General features: G+C 40.3%; 1 protein-coding gene across 1 annotated transcript in view; it reads right to left on the bottom strand.

The window, feature by feature from the left end:
• Positions 1–13,344: 13,344 nt before the first annotated feature.
• Positions 13,345–22,596, bottom strand: part of TG (thyroglobulin) — a 146,838-nt gene continuing 137,586 nt past the window's right edge. Inside the window, exons 46-48 of the mRNA XM_064397698.1 lie at positions 19,376–19,516; positions 18,418–18,608; positions 13,345–13,688 (exon numbers count right to left, since the gene is read on the bottom strand). Coding sequence (XP_064253768.1) covers positions 13,576–13,688; positions 18,418–18,608; positions 19,376–19,516 — 445 coding nt within the window. The 3' untranslated portion in view covers positions 13,345–13,575. The remainder of the gene's footprint in view (positions 13,689–18,417; positions 18,609–19,375; positions 19,517–22,596) is intronic.

Below are 22,596 nucleotides of genomic sequence, written 5' to 3'. Positions count from 1 at the left end.
CACAACAGATGCATAATCTAATTATTGTAGGTGACCCTAGTTGTATTCTTTATGCCCTCAACAGAGCCCTCACAAGTCGTGGAGTGCCTTTCAGCATAAAAATGTTCTGAGAAAATACCAACCTTTGCTAAAGGCCAGAGGAGGCACCATACATGAAAGAGTGCTCCAAAATAGCATTGAAGTGGACATAAACAATGTGTGTCCTCTGTGCAAGGACAAATTCCACCATCTCATTCCTGTCCTGTTCCTGAACTTTGGATGTTGAGGCCCTCTGGGATCTGATAGTGAGGTTAAAATATTTCACTTATGAAATTAGCCCTTATAACACACATGGTCATTTTGAAAGAGTCCAGTGCTGGAGCAGTACTGGAAGGGCAGTATATCCATGATGGAAACACCTCCTAAAACTGAGGATTGATGTTTTGCCCCGTGTAAGTGATTGCTACTTGCAGTACCTATACATGCCAATATCTTTGGAAAGCAAAAGCCCACTGAAAATCCTCACCACAATCTCCCCTGGTCTGATGCTGAGGTATAAATAGAATGTGTGCATTCTTTCCTCATGCCAAGCCACAACAATACACAATAATGGGTGCTTCCCATGTTATTCTTGCTGTGGGACAGAGTCTAGCTCAGAAGCACCATGGTGAAAAAGCACAACCCTAATTGCCTTGAAATTGGGTCTAGAGGGAGCAGTTTCCTGTCTAAACCTGCTGAGCTAATTTTAGTCCTGCAAAATGAACCTGAACTCTGACCCATGTTTGCAGACACAGCTCAAAGACAGCCCTTGGCCAGCATCCAGTGGCAGTCTCCAGGCAGTGTGTCCCAGAGCCCGTGAATCACCAGGAAAGCAGATCCTCCACGTGTGCACTATTAGAGGAGAAAAAAAATAAAATTGGCTGGACAAAGAGATTATAAACAAAATCTGTAACACAAACAAGGTGGGTGGAAATTCAAGAAGAGTGAAGATGGCAAATGAGCCTTGTGAAAGTACATCTGTGTGACCACAACCTGGAAAATAAAGATTGTTTAGTAATTGAGATATGAAATTGAAGGGAGTCCAAGTTCAGACTCTGGTTCTTGTAGACACTTGTTTCATATTTTTCATCATGTCAATGATTCTATGCTTCAGAGCTTAGGAAAGGCTTTGAAGAAAAAGTGCCAGGTGTCCTTCTCTCGCAAATGGGGAACTTGTAATTCCTCTCTACATGTCTCATTTTTTTGCAGGAGCCCTTCCCCCTCCCTCTCCTGAAGGATAGTTCAAAGATGTAGACACAGCTCCAGACTTCACATTCATAACTTGTAAATAGAGATGGCCATAAAACTAGCTTCCGAAGGAAAGAAAATGTATGAAAAATAAATTTAAAAACTCATTTAAATATGTCCAAAGTTTAATTTGCTGGGGGTTTTTCAGCAATGGCAAATTGAGCTCATTCCAGTGCCCAACCTCCCTCTGGGTAAAAAACTGTTCCTGATATCCAGCTTGAACTTCCCCTGACTTTTCTTCAGGCCTTTCCCTCTGTCACTGGTGGCCACAGAGAAGAGATCAGTGTCTGCTTCTCTCTTCCCCTCCTGAGAAAGTTGCAGACTGCAGTAAGGTCTCCCCTCTGACTCATTCAGGCTGAACAAACCAAGACCTGAGCTGCTCTTCCTATGGTTTCCCCTCCAGACCCTTCACCATCCTCACAGCCTTTTGGATACTCTCTAATAGCCATATATCCTTCCTACATTACAGCACCCAGAACTGCACACTTTTTTAAAAGAGCATTTTTAAACAGGTCAATTAATCCACTGCAGTCAGTCACAAATCCCATCTGATTTTCCTTCAAAGCCTGGAAGATGGCGTTATAGCAAGGGTGCTTGATTAGACATTAAGTGTTTAAGGATGGTAGGCTTTTTCTTAGGGGGTTTTCAAAAGTATCCAATTTCAAAAGTGTTGATGAGCCTCCTAGCCAAATACAAAATGCCTAAAACATGTGAAGGATCATGCTTTATTGATTAATTGATTTCAGACAGAAGCAATGAATGGAACATATTAAATCAAAATGAGACCCTGGCCTAAAATTCTTCAGTCTTTAGTAAGGAGGGCTGATGATTTTCTCTTCAGCCTCAAAAGGGTAATTGTAATTCAGTTCCAAAATTCTTTGCCCTGACAAATCTGAGCATTGTTTATCAAGTCACCCAGCTAAATCAATCTGACAGAGGCACGAGGTTCTGAAAGGTTTTGAGGCCAGGATGGGATTATTGGTGTCTCGCCTGTTACCAGAGGTAACTGGCTACAGCCACCAACACTGCTGACATGGTGATGACAAGGGGAAACATCCAAGAGTCGACTGCTTCTTTGCTAAAAGTTTCTCTGAACTTGGCTGTGTGAAAAACTGGAGTAAATGGAATGTTCAGCTTCCAGGTTTCCAGGTGATGTTAGTCACACTGGAATTAATAACACTTAGAAGAAAAATGCCTTCTTGCAAAAAAATACAAAGTTAACTCTGGAAGAAATTAAAATATTTTCATTAATGCAGGCACTGAACATAATTGAGAATACATCTGTTTTTATCACATGAGAAGCCCAAAAAGCATCCAGCACTTTCAGGATTAGGGAACAAAAGGAATATATGGCCATTGGCACGATGGAATTTCCATCACAGCAGACAAGAAACCCATGTTTTCACATCTCAACACGAAAGCAAAAATGAACACATGCCTTGGAATTATGACACTGTGGTTGAATTTCCAAGAAATCTTAGCAGCTGTGATTGAGCCAAATGCCTCAAGCCAGGAATCCTGATGTGAGCACATTAGATGAGGAGAGAGTGTTTGGGATGCTTGTGGCAAGGAACGTCTTCAGGCTGAGAGAGGTCAGAGGAGCTGCCCAGAGAGCAGGTCAGGCTGCTGTGCTGGTGAGAACAGAGTGGAACCAGGGCTCCTCTCGAAGGGACTAACATAGAAAACAGAGATTAGCTAAAGAAAACAAGAACTCCTTGATGCATTCATAGCTGGCTGATGTTTCTGAGCTCTAGGGTAGTCAAGTAATATGGAATCTTCATTCTGAAGAAGAGACTCCAAAACTGATCTTCAAGAGAAAGCCTGAGCAGGAAATTTATCTTTCAGCTGTGTTTTCTGCAATTCCTTGCCCCTTTCTTAGCTCCTTGTCTGTCTCAGACGGTCATATACAGCTCAAAGGAAAAATAACTTCTTATGTTAAAAAAAACCCTGAGATTGCAGAATCAAATCCTGATAAACCTGTCACTTCAAATTTTTATTCCATATGTATTCAAATCTCTGTCTTCAGGAGAGTGAAGAAAGGGGGAACTGGAGATAGGTAACATTTTGACTGGCATGTGCAGTCCATACAGCAGATGGGACTGTTAGGATTTCATTTTGATAATTCCTCCCAAAAGAGAACTGGGAAGTCCTCTGCTCACACGACATGACTCACATGTGACTCCTAAAGTCAGATTGACGTGTCTCATAAGGATCCCTTAGTAGCTGCTAATGGTTTATCAGGTTTTTAAGCCATGAAACAGCTGATCCATGAGGTGCCTCAGCCCTGGAAGAAGTCCTCAGCCTATGCCCTAGGCTGCTCATCTCTCCTGCAGGGGAACCTGCTGAGCTGGAGCCACATTCTCAGCCAACACCCGTGGGTGATCATCCCCTTCAAAAGGATCCAGAAAAACTTACTCCTGACATTTTGTAAATTATAGGGGAAACAATTGAAGTGTTATTAGTAAATATTAGAAAATGTAGTTTTCTATAGTACCTCTTTCCATTATCTTCAGTGGCTACAGCCATATTAGTGAATTAGATAAAGCTGGAACTTATCTCTGACCTCCTACCCTGATGAATCCTCTGTGCAAGACAGGCAATTTCTCCCATGTTTCCTGGCCCTGAATTGTCACCATCACTTCACATCATTCTTCTTTTCAGAATGATTAGTTATGAGAGACAATAAATAATATCAGGGAACACAGGGAGACAAGATAAATGTTTTTTGGTCAGGATAAAACATTTCAAATTACTCTGTCAATGAAGATCAGACAAGATTGAAGTCACCCAGACATTTGGAGTAGTAGTGAAACACCTGGCCCCAGACTGATGTTGATTTCTTGAGGGATGATGAAATGAGGGCCTTTCAGAAGCTTGTAAAAGCAAATGATACAGGGACTCCTGTTTGCTGGACAGACATTTTTCTCCAGTCAATTAAAAAGGAAAAAAAAAAAAAAAGAAACTCACATTTTCTATTGTGCTTTTGGGTCTTGGAACTGAATACAGAAAATGCCCTACTATTTCAAATTAATAGACTGAATACTGAAAATTTCTGCCTTGGTCTTTGTGGTGGAAGAGTGACTGCATCCTCCACAACAAAATCTCAAACAGCCAAGGCCTTATGCAAGAAGGAATACATTGCCATATCCTTTCTCTTTTTTCTCTTTTCTGCATTTTCTGCAGCAGTTGGTTCTATCAACACTTCATTTTTCTTCATTGGGGATCAACCTTTTATCCCAAAGGAGCCCTGAATGGTAGCCTGAGCCTTTTCAGAGTTTTGAATGTTTGGATTCCTTCAGCAGAGAAGAAAAATGAAAGAAAACTTCAACTCTTCATCTGAAGGCTGTGTCTGACTCACCAGCTACTGGATGACAATTTGGAAAGTTTTAAAATCTCCTGACAGCTTTGGCCATTAATAACTGAGATGATACATGTTTTTTTGAGACTGCCAACAACCTTGTCTGTCCAGGGTTTTGTCATGATTCTGTTGATTATTTTTATGTAACTTAACACATTCGTTTAATAAAGTTGTTCACAAGAAGACTCTGGAAGGTAATAAGAAAACCCATCAGGCCTCTGTGGAAGGATATCTGGCTCCATAGCCCTTTCCAGCTCACCCCAGTAGTGGTGCAGAGCCTCCCAGTTCCCTCATTCAGATATCACAGAGATTTGCTGGGAATCTCTGTGACATCTGCAATTTCCACTTGCATAAGCAAGTAGAGTGGTGTTGTCTAGAAGAGTGACAGAGAAACCTGGCACTGCTAAATGCTTTTAAAGTTTCCCTTCAGCTACGAATGATACTCTGTACTTTGGGAATTTAAAATAAGAGGTCTTGATGCAGCACTCAGCATCAGCAACTTATTTCTGTATTCATCATATTTGCTGCCTGTCTGCAGGGATTGACCCAGAGCTGTAATAAAAATTAATGCCCTTCACATGCCACCAACTCCACAGGTTCAGCCAGAAAGAGCAGTGCCCAGTGAAGGCTGCAGCCAGTGGGGCAAAACAAATATGTGAGAGTAAATTTGATGGGCTGGCATTGTGATGGATCAGGAGATGATGATGCACAAGAGAAAGCTTTCAGAAAATCCTGTTTCTGGGCTGTTAGCTGGTCATTTAAAAATGGTGTAAAAACTTCACAGTCATGGGGCCCAATTAACAATGTGTATTAGTAGGGTGACAACATAGTGTGGGTATGTGTGCATATAGAAAATGTACTGTGTCCTAACAGAGACTAGCACACCATTCCTGCCTAAGAATTGCTGAAAATGCTCTGCCTTGGGCTTTGGTTTAAAAGTTACTAACAAGCAGCATGGAACATGCCTGTTGCACATTGCACTTGGAGGAAGACTTAGCAAATAGCTCATTATTCACATCTCCCTTGTAATCACAGCAATCTTTCAGTTGCATTGAGTCTCTGGTTTGTCTCATGATGCACACCTCTGGAAGGAGACTTGCACAGACAGAGGGAACATTTTGTGTTCAACTGTTCACCCTGCTTAACCCAGGCCCTCTTTCTCCCCAGCACCACCAGCTGATGCTCTGACACGTGCCCTGAGTGGAGACATCTGTCCCCCCTGCAGATCTCTGGTCCTTCTTACAAAAAGCCAACATCTAAGTTAGCAATCAAATATCATGATCTGATATTTGATGTTTTTGCCTCTTGCCCTGGTTCTGTCTGCACTGCAGCCCACAGGGTGTTGGGGGGAGTTGGAATTTTGCCCCAGCTGTTTCTAAATTAGCCACAGACCAGGCTCAGCCCTGCAGCACTCTCTAAGGCTGGGGCTTGGTGGTCTTGCAGTGTCAGCAAGTTTGTTTTGCTCTTCCCTGACCACTGCTCTCATCAGGGAAGACAGATTTGAAGCCAGAGAGATTTTAGCTGGGAAAACTAAAGTTTCAGTGGGAAAACACCTCAGCTCTATTTGACCTTCTGGCTTTTTTCAAAGTACTAAGAACTTCAGGCTGCTTCCAGGGCCAGACACTTTCTTGGCCAGTTGCAGGAAGTGTTCCTGATCTGGCTGCAGTACAAGTGGCCAGAATTTCACTTGGATGAATTGTTCTTGTTGGAAACAACGTCTCCAATGTATTAGGCAAAAAAAGGCCTTTCTTTTGATGTCAACTGTTACGCAGGTTCTTTTATCTCAGCAGACGTTCATTCACAGACCTATTTACTGTGGTGGTTGAGTGAAAATGCTGAGTGGGAATTAAAGATGTTGTGTCTCAGGCAGTACTGCAGTGCAGTTTGAATTTATTATTTTTTTCCTTTATACTATTACCATTCGATTTTATCCACTACCCGTAAATGTTGCTCTTAGGGCCTGTGAATCATCTGCTTTCTGCAGAGCTCTATTCCTTTAATCAGCACTAAACTAAGTCCCCAAGCACCTTTTAACATTAAAACACTTTATTTAAATTTTTTTAAACATTATTTTAAATTTTCTTCCTCCTTCTATTTTTTATCTTATTCGCAATCATCATGAAATGTTAAGTAAATCTCAGGAAAAGCAGAAGTAGAATATGTCTGAGTTCCCCACAGCAGAAGCACAACAATCTTCTACTCACAGCATGTGGTACTTTTGGGGTCCCCTGACAAAGGAAGGAAATTATGAAATCTGACTCCATGTTCTTAGAAGAATTATATTATATTATATTATATTATATTATATTATATTATATTATATTATATTATATTATATTATATTATATTATATTATATTATTATATTATATTATGCTATACTAAACTATACTAAATAATAGAGAAAGGATACAAAGAATGATAATGAAAACTCATGACTCCTTCCAGAGTCTGACACAGATGGACGTGATTGGTCATTAAGTCAAAACAATTCACATGAAACCAATCAAACATGCACCTGTTGGTAAACAATGTCCAAACCACATTCCAAAGCAGCACAACACAGGAGAAGCAAATGAGATAATTATTGTTTTCATTTTTCTCTGAGGTTTCTCAGTTTCCCAGGAGAAAAGTCCTGGGCAAAGGGATTTTTCCAGAAAATATGACAGTGACAACAGCAGGTAAAAAAAAATAAATTCTGTTAGGGATTGCTGCAGTTAAGGACAGAATCACAGCACAGAAACCAGAATGGGCAGGGACTGGAGTCCTTGCTAAGTGAGGACTCTCACCTGGAGAGGAGAGGGATATCTGGCTGGAACTCTGCAGAGAACCTCAGATGTTGGCTTTGCATCAGAGGCTCAGCTTGAAGGTGGGGGAGAGGAGTTGTGTGAAATCAACATAGACAGTGAGAAAAAATGGGATAGAGTGGAAATAAATAATTAGGGGTTAAAGAGAAGAGCAAAAGCGTCTGCAGAGGGCAGGAAGAAGAGTGGGCAGGAGAGAGGCTGAGTGCTGGCAAGCTCAGGCTCAGCAGCCCAGGGAGGGCTGTGGATATGGAGCAGGATTCTTCCAGGACAGCATTTCCTGTTGGCTCAGGGGCTCTGACAAAACAAAATCAGTTGGGGAATGTGGATTTCTTGATATGCTTATTTGCTGGCAAAAGCATCACCATTATAGATGAAAAGTGCCCCTTTTTTTGAGTTTCACAAGCAATAGGACTGCTCCTCCACTAGTGTAAACTGATTTGTGCAGAAGGACCTGTCTGGAATAACAACCCCAGCTCCAGTGTCCTCACAAACAAGACATTTTTCTCACACAAACCTGACCTATGGGAGCATCATGAGCAGGGCAGCAATGTGGCCTCCTCTAATTTACCTTTTCCTGAGGATAATTTCTTACACTGCTGTACCTTGAAATCTACCTGCCCTTCCATTCCAGCCCCATCCTGCAACCCTCACGAGATGACAGAAAAAGAGGACTCAAGCAAACGATAAAAGAAACACATGTAGATGTGTTTGGGGGCTTACATTGGAACAGCCAGCCTTTCATTGGTGTTGAAATGAAACCAAACCACTGTCACCAGCTTTGGTCACTGGCAGGTAAACACAAAGGGGAGCATGAGGTCCTCCACCAGAACAGCCTGGTCAGCTATGGAGAATTGCATGCAATGGAAGGAATGAGAATAATAACAGGAAAGGCAAATTTCACCCAAAATAAAAGGTGGTGGATTAAAGGAGTATGTTAGATTTGTCTGGGCAGATCCCAAGCACTTGATCCCTGGGAATCATACTCAAAATTTATCTTTCTAGTCTTCCATCAAGCTTCATTGAGCTCCAGTCTGTGAGACAATGGCCTTACTGAGAGCTAAGCATAGCCCAAGGGATCTATTTTTAGCATGCTAAAATGTTCCAAAAAAGGTGGTAAAAAAGGTGTAAATCTGCAGCTGGACTCCAGGGTGGAAGGTTGTGGGGAGGGGCTTGGTGAAAAATGGCTTGTCAGAGAGAGTGCTCCTTTTAGAGCACTTGTGGCATCTTGGCAAAGGAATAATTCATTCCCTCATAAACACAGTCACCATTCTGAGTGCCACTGCTCTGAATCAGTGCAGCTTGCAGCCTCTGGCTCTGATGACATTTTTGACTTCAACTGAAAGGCAAGCCCATGGCTTTTCTGCCAAATTCAAGAGCCTCAGCCCTTGTTGAGGTGTTTATTACCAGGCATGAAAGGAGCAAACTGCCGTGTAAGTGATCTGAAGCAAGCACGTCTGTCAGTTTGCCTTCCCTCCTGCCAGCCAGCTGCTGTCATTGAAAGCAGTCAGGCTTGTGAAGGGGTTTTTGACTGTTTTGGCTGGGCCAGGAAAAGCTTTTCAGGATGTTTTAACAAACATGGGAGCCTGTCTCTTGGGAGTGCTTGTCCTGGAGGGGTCCCTTGGGTGGGCATGCAGCCCTTGCATCATCATGTCCAAGTGATTGATTGAACCTTCTTCTCACAGCCACAAGTTCTGACAGCTCGGGAGGCTGCAACACAAACTGTGAGAAAACAGAGCTTTGGAGCCACAGAAACCAGGCTGTCAGGCACAACTCTGGCTGCTCTTGAAAGCCTTATTCCATACCCACATCTTGTAGGAGTTATGGACAATAATGCAGGGCAGGACTGCAGGTGTTAGGCTTAGCTAGCTCCCAAGGTGCTAAGTTAGGTGCCTAAACAGCTTTGTGAATTTGGAGAGAATGGGGAAATGACACAGGGCTCTGTTCAGCACTTGGTGGGAAGTGACTGCTTCCTTTTGGGATGAAAGGAAGAGTCAGGTTGAGGTCCATCCTTCCCCTTTGGTGAACATTACTGGAAACAGCTCTACTACTCTTCAGAGCCAGAATAAATCCTTGCCTTGCCTAGGTAACCTATTTTTGAGGTATCCAGCCAAAATATTTTAAACAAAATACTTTTCATTGAAAAATCATCTTTCTGTTATTTAAAATTTACATATCTGAGCAATTGTGATTGCATAATGTAGAAAACATCAAGTCTCTGTTCTTGAATTTGGGCTCTCATTTCACTTAAGCTGGCACATGCAGAGCAGATCACTGCTTTCAGTGGTATGTATAAAAAGCTGCACTAAACTGATTGTGACTGAATTCTTTCCAGAGTTTAAAACAGGGATATGTGAGTCTCTTTGGATGTGTGCATTACTTCTCTGTGTGAGACAGTACCTGTATGCTAATAATGGTCATGAAAATGCTGGCTGCCCCTGAAAACTGACTGCTGTCTTATTTGGATGAAACAAAAATAAGCAAGCTTTTTTGGTCTGTCTTGCTAAAGATCTCAGTCTGAACTGGGAAGCTAAACAACAAGCTAAATTCTCCCCTTGTGAGTCAATGAACTGCTGCCAATTGCAATGGTGCTTCTGTCTGTGGCCATCCACTCATCATGAAAGGGAAAAGGCTCCTAAATGAGCACTGACCATTGCACAGATGTTGGGTGGGGTTTCCAAAGCCATAATGGGAACCGGGCATCCAAATTCCCTACAGGTTAGTGGGATCTGACTTACAGAGCTCCTTAGTCAGCTTTGAAAAACATCTGTAATGTTTAAAAATATCCAGTCCCATCTGACTCCTATCAGAGGCCTAGAAGATACTAAAAGTTACATTGACTTGTGCTCACCAGACTGCCTGTAGAGAGATTGTGTAAGAAGCAGGAAAGATAAACTCCTGAGGCATTGCCTCTCATGCCATGATCGCAGAATATATGAGGAATAGCAACAGGAAGGAAAAGGAGGTCTCCTTAAAACAAGAAAATAATAGCTTTTGTAATGATCCAAAACCTGTGCTGAGGAAAACAGCATTCTCCACAGTCATACACTGGCCTCTCAAAGAGTGAGCAGATTTGTCAAGAATCCTGATGCAAAACTGTCTTAATTGTCCTTGAGGGCACATGAGCTCTCAGCTGAGGCTCACCAAGTTTCAGCCAGTGCTGGAATCAAAGGGTCTTCTCTGGGCAGCTGGAAAACTAGGAGAAGGAGCAAACATCATCCTGACCAAAGGCCATGCTAGAGGATTCACATATGCAGGAGCAGGAAGTAGCAACCATCAGCATTGGGCCAGATCAGCCTCATATAAAAACAGAAAAAAAATAGAAAATGTTGAAAGCCCTGGCTATCGTACTTCTGATTAAACAAATTCTCTCACACCTGAAATTTATAAAAAATCCTAGCCAGGCCAGTGTCTGTGTTTCAAAGACCAAATGAGAACCATGTGGAAGATCTTTTGCTTTGTTTATTTCTTTTAAGCCTCATACAGGGAGAAGCAATGGTCCATAAATATCTAATTACTACTACATAAGCCACTGCTGTTGAGCAGTGTAGTTGGAGCAAGTTAGAGAGAATGTGAGTCTTTATGTAATACATAACATTGACTATGGTGCTGCTATGGTGAAAGACTGAGTCCTTAATTTTAGCCAAGGGAATTATATGATGTAGGAATAGCAGGATGACAACTGTGATGTTCCAGCTCTATGTGTCAAGTACTTATGCAAACAATCAACGTTCCAGCATTGCCATTAAGTCAGCTGTTTTCTTTCCAACTCTGCATGGTAAAATATTTCTAATACTCCACATTTTTTCTCTATTGCCTAATTTCTCCTGTGTGAAAAAATCACACAAAATGCTGTAGGTTAGGTATTCAAGTATTACAAGCAACACATACAGATAGGTTCTGACAGCTTGTCTTTCAAAAAGTCCAAATTAAATAAATTACATTAACTTGAGTTGTCCATGTGTGTGCTCATAGTAAGTTTTAAAGAATGCTACACTTTTAAAATATTATAGCCATTTCCAGTAGGAAGAAGGAAAGCATGGCTCTAGTTGTGCTTCTGTGCATTGCTTCCATACCAGATCACTGCAGTCTTTGGTATTTCAGTTTAGAGCTCAATGACCTAAATAGTCTGGGAATGTATTTTTCTTGCTAGGAATTATATGTGGGAGCAGACTTGGCCTCTCAGTATCACCAAGGCTAAAGTTTCCTGACCTCTGTCAGTCAGTCCACATGTGTGCTTTTCTAATTAAATCTCCTGTTGGATTTGACAGGGATATTTCTAACAGCATGGTTCCCAATTAGAAAGAGGAGTAAAGTCAGGAAGGTGATGAGACTCACAGCCAAAAACACTGAATCACTTGTGCTGATGCAAAAGTCATCTCAGAATTCAAAGATGTTTGAGCTTAAGGATATGGGATGGAAGATGTGGGAAGATGAGGAAATGTGGAATTACAGGAACACAAGGGATCTGAGACTGCATTTGTCAGCATCAAAATGTGCCTTGACAGAAGCAAGTTTAAAGGAGCATGGAGAGTGAGCAGGACTAGCATAAGAGAAGAAGAGGGTGCAGAGAACTGCGGAAGAATATATTCATGCTTTTTTAAAGGAGAAAGCCAACACTGGGCTATAGAAAAGACACTTAGAGGAAACCTGGAGAAAGACAGAACAGCCTAAAGAGCTGCATCCACTATAACAGGGTGTGTGTGGGCAGTCAGTCATAAAATAAAAATAAAGATAGAAATAAAGATGTTTTACAAAAACATCCATACTTAAATAGACTCTTTTACCAAATTGGCAGTTAAGCTGGATATCTCAGGAGGGGTGACCAAAAAACCCAGTCAGACCTGTCCATCTACCAGCCCTACCAGATGGCCAAGACTGTAATTAGGAGCCTAAAAGGCTAAGTTGTTGCATTCCTGGCTCAAAATGAAAATCTTTTCTTAAATTCCTGAGACATCTCTGGACTCAAGGTGGAGCTGAATAGTGAGCGGGAAAAGATTTGTCTTTCATTAACATAAGTCAATACTGAATCCTTTTAAATCCATTCTCTGTTTAGCAGTTCTATGGGCAGCAGAATAATACTGGAGTTGCTGTGACCAACAATTAGTTCTCAAATAGGACAAAAATAAGCCCAGTCTTGCCCAAGGAATCAGAGCTTCTGTATCTATGGTTACTGCAAAGAAAGCATCCTCTGTTGAGATAGATGTTTAATATCTGGATTTTTTAAAAAGCTCTTAAATAGTTTTGGTTTTTGTTTTGTTTGGAATTTTTTTTTCTCTTTCCAGTTAGCTACTTTAGGTATAGCTAATGATGGAAAACAGAGTTTGAGTTCTCCACATTTGCTTTTTTATATTTAACCAATTAATGAGCTTCTTGATTCTTCCAATATTTTTACTGTTTGTTGAACAGGATGCAAGTATAATAACTAGGAATGTAACATGGTTTTTCTTCTATCTTGGTAAGACCTTTGGAACCTGGGCACATGACAGAGAGCAGTCCCAGGGATGGCATGATCTAAGCTTTAATGAGCATATTCTTTGCATTATCTCTTCTGTGTACTTTGCCTTATCCAAATAGTCTTCAAATAATTTCACAGGAGATCATGAATATAGCATGTGCATGACTTCATGTGAACACACTCAATGCATACTCTTGATTCCCTTCTTAATTGCTTTTCCTTCCTATTTTAGACTTCTTTAGTTTTCTCCAGAATGCCAAACCAGGCTCTCTCTCCTATCAGCAGCTCATGACAGGATGAGTAATAAAAAAGAACAAGAGAGATTTGACATTTAACAAATCTAAGCCTCATCAATGAGGGGCTTCTGAGTGCTTTAATGTAGGTCCTTTTCTGGCTGGTGACACTGGAATATGCTGGCATTTGTGTAGTTGCAAGAAATAAAGACCAAGTGTATTTGTTTTGGTTTTTCAGTTTTTATTGATACTTTATTTTGTTCAAATTAGAGTCTCTTTTGACTTAAAACAATAGCTGTAGTGCTTATTTTGTGCCATATTAATAAATTTTCTTGAAAACTACTTTATTGAAAGGTCTAATTGACTTGTTGAGAAAGTTAACTGAAGGAAGTGTTGTTCATCTGGTTGTGTGGATGCACAACTGTGTGACAAAGCCACCCCACAGCCCTGTGATTCCCTATCTGCTGTAAGACACCTCATCCCCCAGGGGCTGGCTCTCCAGGGAGGTGACTTCACTTGGAGTTTCACCAGAGCTGTTTTCTGTAGAGGGCTCTCCACCACTTGCACTTCCTGAAAAGACAATAAATTAAGATTAAAACAGATGTCATATCACTGAGGCAGCAAGCTACAAGGTACACATTTTGTCAGTCACACCTAAAAACCTTTCATGCAGCTATAAATGTTCAGGTAACTGTATTTTTTCAGTTGGCAATCCATTTGCAAAATGCTTTAGGGTAATGGTAGATCACCTCATGGTAATTAAGTATTGTCCTTTAAATAACTGCCATTGGAATACATAAGAGTTTTTTCTCCACTCATGCAAGATTTTATTTTTCTATTATCTCCTGAAAATTCCCTGCCAGGTAGGAAGTGTAGGCAACATTAATTTTTTGTCTGTCTGTAATATAAAAAGCCCCAAACACCCACCTCCAACAAATCTTTTCTTTATTATTTTTTACCTTCTATGATTTCACTCTTCAACCCTATTTCAGTGATGCAGTTGCCTCAACACCACCAAGTTATGTCAAGAACCTGTACTGAGGGTGTTTATTTAATGTCTCATAGCCAGAGTGCTCTCATTGCTGCACAGATGTCCCTCATACTGAAGGAATGTTTTCTATTTGAGATTTCCAAAAAAGAAGGTGTGACTAGAAAGGATAAAAGATAAATGCTAACAACATTCCTGATTCAGTTTTGATTCAAGCCTGAACTCTGAGCATTCTTTGGACTCTTGTTTGTCTTACATGGCATCCCAGAGCTCATGGAGAAGGCTCTAGCTTTGCTACCTGTTGAATTTTCTACAGATATATAGTCCAATCTGGCTAACTTGGGCATGAAAAATATGCCTAAAAGTAAAAATTTAGGCACATGAGTTTGGCAGACAAGATTTCATTGTGAGACACTAAAGATTTCATTGTGACACACTAAAGGTATTTCTCCCCAGCTGGAAGACTGCTGACAGAGGCACTTGTTTTAGGAGGATTGGTTCTGTTTAGATACCAGCTAGAGGAGTAAGAGATGCAGACTGGATCCAACTCCACCTGTTTGGGATGCAGTGAGAGGCCCCTTACAAAGGAACTCACTGTTAGACACACACAGTCCACCTCACTATGTAATGGGAATGTTAGCATCCAGACATCTGTCTGAATATATATAAACATCCTGGAGCTCCTGTTTTGAACTGAATTTCAAGTTATTAACACATTCCCTGGAAAAAGCCATCCACAGCTCCCTTTTTCCACAACTGCCACTCTTCTTGTTTCTCAGTTTGATGTTTCCCATGGAAACCGTCATAATTCAAAATATAAAGCATGTTTTTGAAATGCAGCCATGGGAGCTCCAAACCTCTTCAAGCACCATCACTTTCATAATTCCCCAAGCAAACTGCTCCCCAAAATGTCAGCTTTACAAACTGGTCTCAAAGAAAACTTCAAGAGATTGTTAGTTCATTGGCAGTGAAACAGATTCCAAGTTCCCTCCATAGTTTGTGATGGCGCTGCCAGCAAACATTATGATGAATCATTGCATTTTTTACATGGATTTTAAAAATTATCTTCAAATACAACATACATTCCAGTTATGTGCCAGGGACAAATGATACATTCTGTCATTAAATATTTTGGTCTGATCACAAAATGAAACTCCAACTTGGACAATTTTTTTTACTAAATGGAAAGAAAATTACAGGTAACAGTTAAGATAAACAGCTTCTCTATCCAGCAGTGAATAACCTAAAAGACATCTCAGATTCTTAATATGAGATGTTTTATTCCAGAAGCTGAAATTTATGAGTTTAGCTTAAACCACAGCAAGGAACACCTCAGTTTTCTGTTGGATGGAGATATTGAGCTTTGAGCCTTTAGTCATCCCTGATTTAACATTTCCAAGTCAAGACATTTCCCATGGCAGTATACAAAGGATTGAGAAAAACATTTTAAATGCTACTTCCAGCTATATTTTATGATCATTGGTTTGTCCAGCTCTTCTCCATTTTATTGAAATATATTGGGGATTTTTTTTGCTTATAGATTCCAGATGGTATATGAAGCTGGAAAAATATTGATTTCAAGGAAGAGATGAGATCAACAAAACAGGATTCATCACAGCTGGTTGAGATTGCATCATACTAGATCCTGTACACCTTTGTACTTAGATGTGAAGACTGGAATGTTTTGTTATCCATGCCTCTTGCTGGCACACTTGTAAATTCCATCTACTTGACATGAAGCCACAAATTGCAACTCACAACAACTATCCAAGAATGTAATCATGAACATTTATAATTTTTGAAAGGCAGAAGAGTGTTAGATTGGATCTCAGAGTAGTTGACAGACAAATGAATCCCACTCAGGAAGGAGCACAAGGTACAACATCCAAAAATGTTGGGAGAGCAGCATTGCTCTCCCAAATCTGGTGTTCAGCATATGCCAAGGTCCCACAGGACAGCCTGACTCCAGGAGCACTCCAGGAGCACTCCAGGAGCAGAGGCTGGAGCAGTCAGGGAACAACAGAGGTGCAGGGCTTTAGTTCTGAAGGGAGGTACAGCAAACTACCTCATGTGCAAGTACACACATCAACGAGGTAAAAACATTGTGTATAGGGACTCAATTCCTGCAGAATCTAATTTCTGGGAGCCATGCAAGTGATGAACTTGTACTGTTAGACTGACACTGCTTTGGCACGGATTTCAGCACAACATCCTCTCAAAAACAAATTAAGGGTGTTCAGCCATCACCATCAGAGTTTTTTGCACTCTTTAAAACTGAACTGATAAACATTATGAATCTTTTCTAATGAGGACCTGGGCTCAGATTGTTATCAAGAGACTCACAGGATACGTCTCGCTAAGTTACCATCCCAGGCTAAGGGGTCTGTAGCAGAAAAGGGTTTGATGTGATGTCTATTTAAATTATATTAAGAAGTACAGTATTCAAAAGAGAGAACAGATTAAAAACAACTATCAAAGCAAAGTGTCAAGCCAACATTGCTGTGAGATGGAATTTAGCAGAAATCAGCTTTGTAACTGCATTACCATGGTGCTGAGGCCAAGCAAATACTGGCTTAGAGATCCAGCTGGGTGTACTCAGTTCTGCTTGAAGATGAACATGTACTTTTGACATGTACTTTTTAAACATTTTCTTGACAATCCATACTCCATAAATTTCACACTTTATGGCTTATTTTCAAATATTTTACTCAACCTTGTGAACTCTTCAAGTATGTTTTTCTCTTGCTCCCTGTATTTTTATGTTTAACATTCAAGAATTTGGCTTTGGCCATGGACAAGAGCAGGATATTGAATGAGACAGATCATTGGACTAACCCATACATTAATTTTGTGTTACTATGCTAGTTTGTATAGTTTTAAATTTTGTCTGTGTCAGAAAAAATATGCTCTGGTGGGTATTTTCCCACTTTTTGGGGAATTTCCATAGGTGCTAGGAATAGTCTCTGTCCGTGGTGCTTGGTCAGCAGTCACTACCAGAGCTGTGACTTCAGCCCAGTCGGGCATTACACAGCCACAGTGCTGTGAGATGAGGCTCAAAAAGATCTAGGAGTTATTGCCAGGACTGTTTAAACCTCAGAATAAAGCTGTGAAAATTAGCAATATCTCAACCAGCACAAAGCCATTGGAGAGATCGAAGTATCCCCTCTGACCCTGAAAGACATTGAGGGATACCAGGAAACTGATGAAAAGGCTGACAACAAAATCTTGACTCTACTTTGGAAGAAAGACCATGAGTAAAGATTGAGGTTTTCTATTGAATGAGAGAATTGATGCTCTGTGTTTGCATCAGAACCACCAGCTTGATGGTTCTGAGATGTTTTAGTTTTGAGTCACTCAAACATCAGCCTCAGCCCATCTGAAGTCTCATGTCAGGCACAGATAGCCTGGGTCACTCGGTGTCTTGGAAAGTACATTTTGTTCTCAGAAATTCAACAGCCCCCAAAACAGGGCAAGCCTGAAGTGTATTCACTGTGAAGATGAATCCTTAGGACATAAAAAACACATGCAAAACTTGCAGGCCTCCAAGAACAATTCAAAACATCTCTGCCTGCCAAAAAGGGATGGTTTTGTTTGCTTTGCTTGAGGCTATCCACATTTATTTACAAGATACACAGATATGAAGGGGAGTTTATTTACTAGAATAAATTCAGGACAGGCAACAGATTGAAATCTAAGCAGAGTTAGTTTTACTGTCCTAAGCAGTAAGAAAAAAATTGAAGGGCTCTCATAGCTGCATTAAAATATATGACAAATATAAAAGGACACATGCAAGAGGTATAATCACCACAGCTATAAAAAAAGTTGAATAAACTAATCTAGTGAAAAGTCAAAGCATGCAGGAACCATAAGATATAAAGCCTCAGCTGCAATTTTACAGTGGATGGAAATGGTTTGTGCTGCTCTTAATCCATAGGAGTCTCAACATTCTCATGTTAGGTGTTTCCAGTATACAAGACACCTGCATACACAACCTTCCAGTTTACCCAGAGTCTATATAATGACTGTAAATAGGGAGCAAGCTCTCTATATGGCTTCATCACATCTTCTACCACCATAACAAGAATATTTTTCTAGCTAGTTAAACTCCAGGACAATTAAACTTTATCACACATTATCTGCTATAAAGTAAATTTGTTTAATGTTACATTCTTAACTATATACCCTGGACATTGCAAGATGTTTAATTTGTGAAAAGTGCTTTTCCACAGCAACGTAACAGTGCTATAGTCACACATAAACTTTAAGTAGAGAATTTACAGTTTATTTAATGTCAGAAGACACTCTTCTCACCTGTGGATGCTTTCAGCCTGCTGATATAATCAGACCAAAAGGAACAGTCTGCTTTTTTCAGTCCTTTAAGTGTCGGCAAAGAAACAGTGAATTCCTTGTAGTTATCGCCATCATCACTTGACAGATACATAGGCCAGGCAGGCATCACCCCCAACATTCTTCTTGAGAAACTGTGCAGGTAGTTTGGATTTCTAAGGGAGTGGGAGACATTATCATTAGAGAAGAATGACATGAACAGTAGAATGATAAGAAGATTGGCTAGGTCAGGGAAATGTGTACCCAGTCCCTCTGATCAGAGGGGTTCAAATTCAGTCCAGACTGGTGAATCATTCAAGGTGCCTCATCTGACAGCACCTTTTTAAATCTGGTTCACTTCCTCAGAACAGGTACACAGACACAGGCTTATGAACAGCCTCAACAGCCCTCAATCCCAGCCCAACCCAAGACACTGGAAAAAGCACATTAAGTCAGTGTTCCCACCATTTCCACAGTAGGTTTCCAGAGATACTTCTCATTCTCAAGTGTGGCCACAGCACAGTAGCACAGAATGACGTTCACAGAGTAATTGGCAAAGGGTGCACTGTGTCTTCTTGTGCTGTCCCTTTTCTTATGGGAAAAAGAGAATTCTTAGCCAAGAAGTTTAAGAATTTGGGTCCTAGAACTAAGCTCTGGAGACAAGACCAAGGTCTTTGAAGCCTGCATGTACTTTAGTAGAATTTGCAGCTGGAGATAAAATGTTTATTCCTCCTAGAAAAGTCTCATACTCTAAACCTTTGGTGGTTGCTCTGGTTGGTAATTTGACCATGGCTTTCCAACAGTGTGGACCAAATCCCACTGTAGGCTTACAAACTGCAGAGTAAATGGAGAATGACTAAGTGAGGGCAAGATCTGGACTGACAACACTCCCTCTATTTCTCACCATCTCCCCAGTCACGATTGTTAAATATCTTACACTTACCCAGAGTTTATGAAATTGGAGATATATTGCATAATTTTCAAGGAAAGGCCCTTTTCTTCGTCAGTAAATTGTACTTCATACTTCGGGTAAAAGGGTAGCCCAAATGCATACTGAACATCCAGCAGGAACTCCTGACCTGAGCTAAACCAAATATTTATAGAAAGGTAATTAAAAACATCAGTTATTTATTTGTGGAAGAAAGGGATATAAGTTACTTCACAGAATAAAGCAAAGTTGTCAATAATTAATGACCATTAATTAGAGTGTGGTGAGCTGTAGAAGTTCTTCAATCCAAAACATAAATGAAGAGCAAGCAATAACAAGGAGAATTTTCCATTATGTTAGTGCAGGGTCTTTAACATTTGTTACAAAAGAAAACTGTGGAAGGCATTAGGGCACGTTTTTTAAATTAACTGGGTGTATAAGAGAGAGTGATAGAGGGAGAAAGTCACTTGGCTATTCCTTAAATGCCTCTTAATTTTTGGACAGATTTTCACTAAAATTACATTCTGAAAGTGGAAGCAAGTGGTGACATGGATTCTGGCAGCCACAACGGAAGGTTAATTATGGCTTATTTCACAGACTTGGAATAAAATTCTGGCCTTTCTTAGCAGCAACTGGAGTTTTTCCATTGACTTCATTGTGGCCAGGATTCTGGATAAGAAAAGATGTAACAGGAGATGTTTATGAAGATTTCTCTTAGACATAGTTTTAATCTAATTTCTCTGCTGGCTGGGTGGTTTTGTTTCATACACTCTCTTCATCCCAAGTTTTATATGGCAGACAAGTCAAAACAGCTTGAAATAATATCCTAGATAAGATTTAAGAAAGAACAACTGCTGCATAGCTCCACACAGTACTTATCACTTATAACCTAGCCAAAGACAAGACTGGCCAGGTAAGACTTGCAGGACCTAACTGCAAAGATTTCAACATTGTCAAGTCCTGCAGAAAAACAGTGGCCAACTTCTACTAATAAAGTTATAACTAAACTATGTTCTACACATAGCTTTGAACCACAGCTCAGGGGTAGATATTTCTGGCCTGGTCCAATTGCTTTTTCCATACACCCACATTTGGACAAAGGTCTTATCAACTTGGTTTAATACTGCATGAAGGCAGACAGCATCAGGGACTTGGGACAAGGAACAGATGTCTGTGAGGCAAGAATTAACAAATCCCAGATCCACTCAACAAGATTTCATCTGCAGTGGCATTTGTCAAAAGGTAGCACAACTGAAACTATTTTATCTTTGGACATGAAATGCAGCAGCACTGGTGTGACCCTGATACTGCCTCCAATGGAACAAGGAATGTTCCTCCACCATTATGGGCAGGTGGTCTAAAAGCAAGATGAGTGCTTTACATTTTATGAGTGGTGGCACCAAAGCCTCTGTTTTGAAAAGCACACAGCCCTCTAAATGAAATACATCTTGGATTGTGTTTTCCTTAGTCTTATCATAATACCTCAGTAATACTTTGCATCTGGAAAGTGAATTATTCACAGATTATTCACCAAAAAAATGCAGAACTGAAACAACATTAAAGCATATTTTTCTTCTCCAAATATTTATAGAAGGATTAAGCAAGATCATAGTTTAATAATTTTGCCTTAAAAATAATTTGCTTGGCCCAGTACATAACAGCAATTTCTAGTGTCAGTATTGCAGCAAAGGTAAGATATACTTAAAGAGGCAATTTTCTTGGCAAGAAGAGTCACTTTTGATTAGATTAGAGGACATGAAATTAGTTGAGGTGCAATGAAGAGACAAATCTATCCATTTAGGGACTGCATAGCAGAGGTGAACTTAGCTGTGAAGCTAAAACAAGAACGCTGGGACTGGGAGCTTCCCCCTAAATGAGATTTTGTTCTTAGCCCTCATGTTTCTAGAGGTGAAAACTGTTAAAGTTACAGTCCAGACTAATCTCATAAATAAGAATTTATTTGATTGAAATTATTTGTATGACTGTACTTGGTTTGATACAGAGACATAAAGTGGTACAAAACCCTACAATTTCACAGTCTGCTTTCGATATTTCTGGTTGATGAGAAAGAAAACATGAGGATGAGAAAAAACCCGCTAAGGTTAAGAGAGAAAAGAGGCACATATATAAATGCACAGGAGAGTGAGAAAGACAACAGGGAAACATCTAGATGGCAGATGGATGGAAAATATCGGGAGAATATTTACGCTCCTTCCTCAAACTCTGATCATAGAATCATAGAATCATGATCATACAATCACAGAATCATAGAATAACAGAACCATAGAATGGTTTGGTCAGAAAGGACCAGAGGGAAGTGAAAAAAGCACAGAATACAAGGATTTTGAAGTCTTGTAGGGGCGCTGAGCATACTTGAGGTAACAACAGGTAGTGACAGTTTTCACTGGAAAAGTGGAGTGAGAGAAATAAAGGAGAGACCAATGAGTATTTATAGCTTTGCTGTTGGACACTGCCAGCTCTGAAGGGAGGTTTTTATTTCCTGAGCTGCTCCAAACTGCACTCCCAAGCATGTGCTCAACAGCAGCAGCTCTGAATGGGGATATGAAGGCCCCACAACTGTTGGGCTTCAGAGGACAATTTGGCAAAAGGGAGGACTGCAGAGACAAGGGAAAAAGGAGTTTTAAAAGAAACCAAATAGCAACTAACTTCCTCTACAGAAGTCCCTTTTCAAGGAATTTATCTATTGTTTTAAAGACAACAGTGAATGTAATTATGTGTAAGGATGAAATCGTGGCTTTGGTGACTTTACAGGACTAGGACTTTGTGCAAAGGTGGCTCTTCAGATCTTCTCTGTATAGCTTTGCTTTTTAAGATATCAATATTTTTTCAGATTCACAGCTCTTTTTATTTGGCAAACCAGTAAATTAAGCCATGGGGAAGATAGAAGCCAGATCCTACAATTTTGTTCACACTAAAATGAGGTCTCCATGGTGAATTCTTATTTCAACTCAGAAGTGAAGTGCTGCTGGAGTCCAGTTTACAGAAAAATTGATGGTAAAATCGGAAACTTTGTGACATTCATAACCAACAATTTAACAGCAGACCCTGAAATATCATTTGCTGGGAATTTTTATTATCCAGTGCCAAGCCATTTAATTGGGAAGGTATAGGTTCTGAGAAAATTTTCCTTAAACTTGAGATGGATTTTCCATTTAAATTTCCAAGTAAAGAAAGAGATTACTCAGCCATCAGATACTCCACTTCTCTCTCTACAG

This window comes from Passer domesticus, chromosome 1 (assembly GCF_036417665.1).
Source record: "Passer domesticus isolate bPasDom1 chromosome 1, bPasDom1.hap1, whole genome shotgun sequence".
Lineage (NCBI taxonomy): Eukaryota > Metazoa > Chordata > Aves > Passeriformes > Passeridae > Passer > Passer domesticus.
This window is presented reverse-complemented; position numbering and strand designations above follow the sequence as displayed.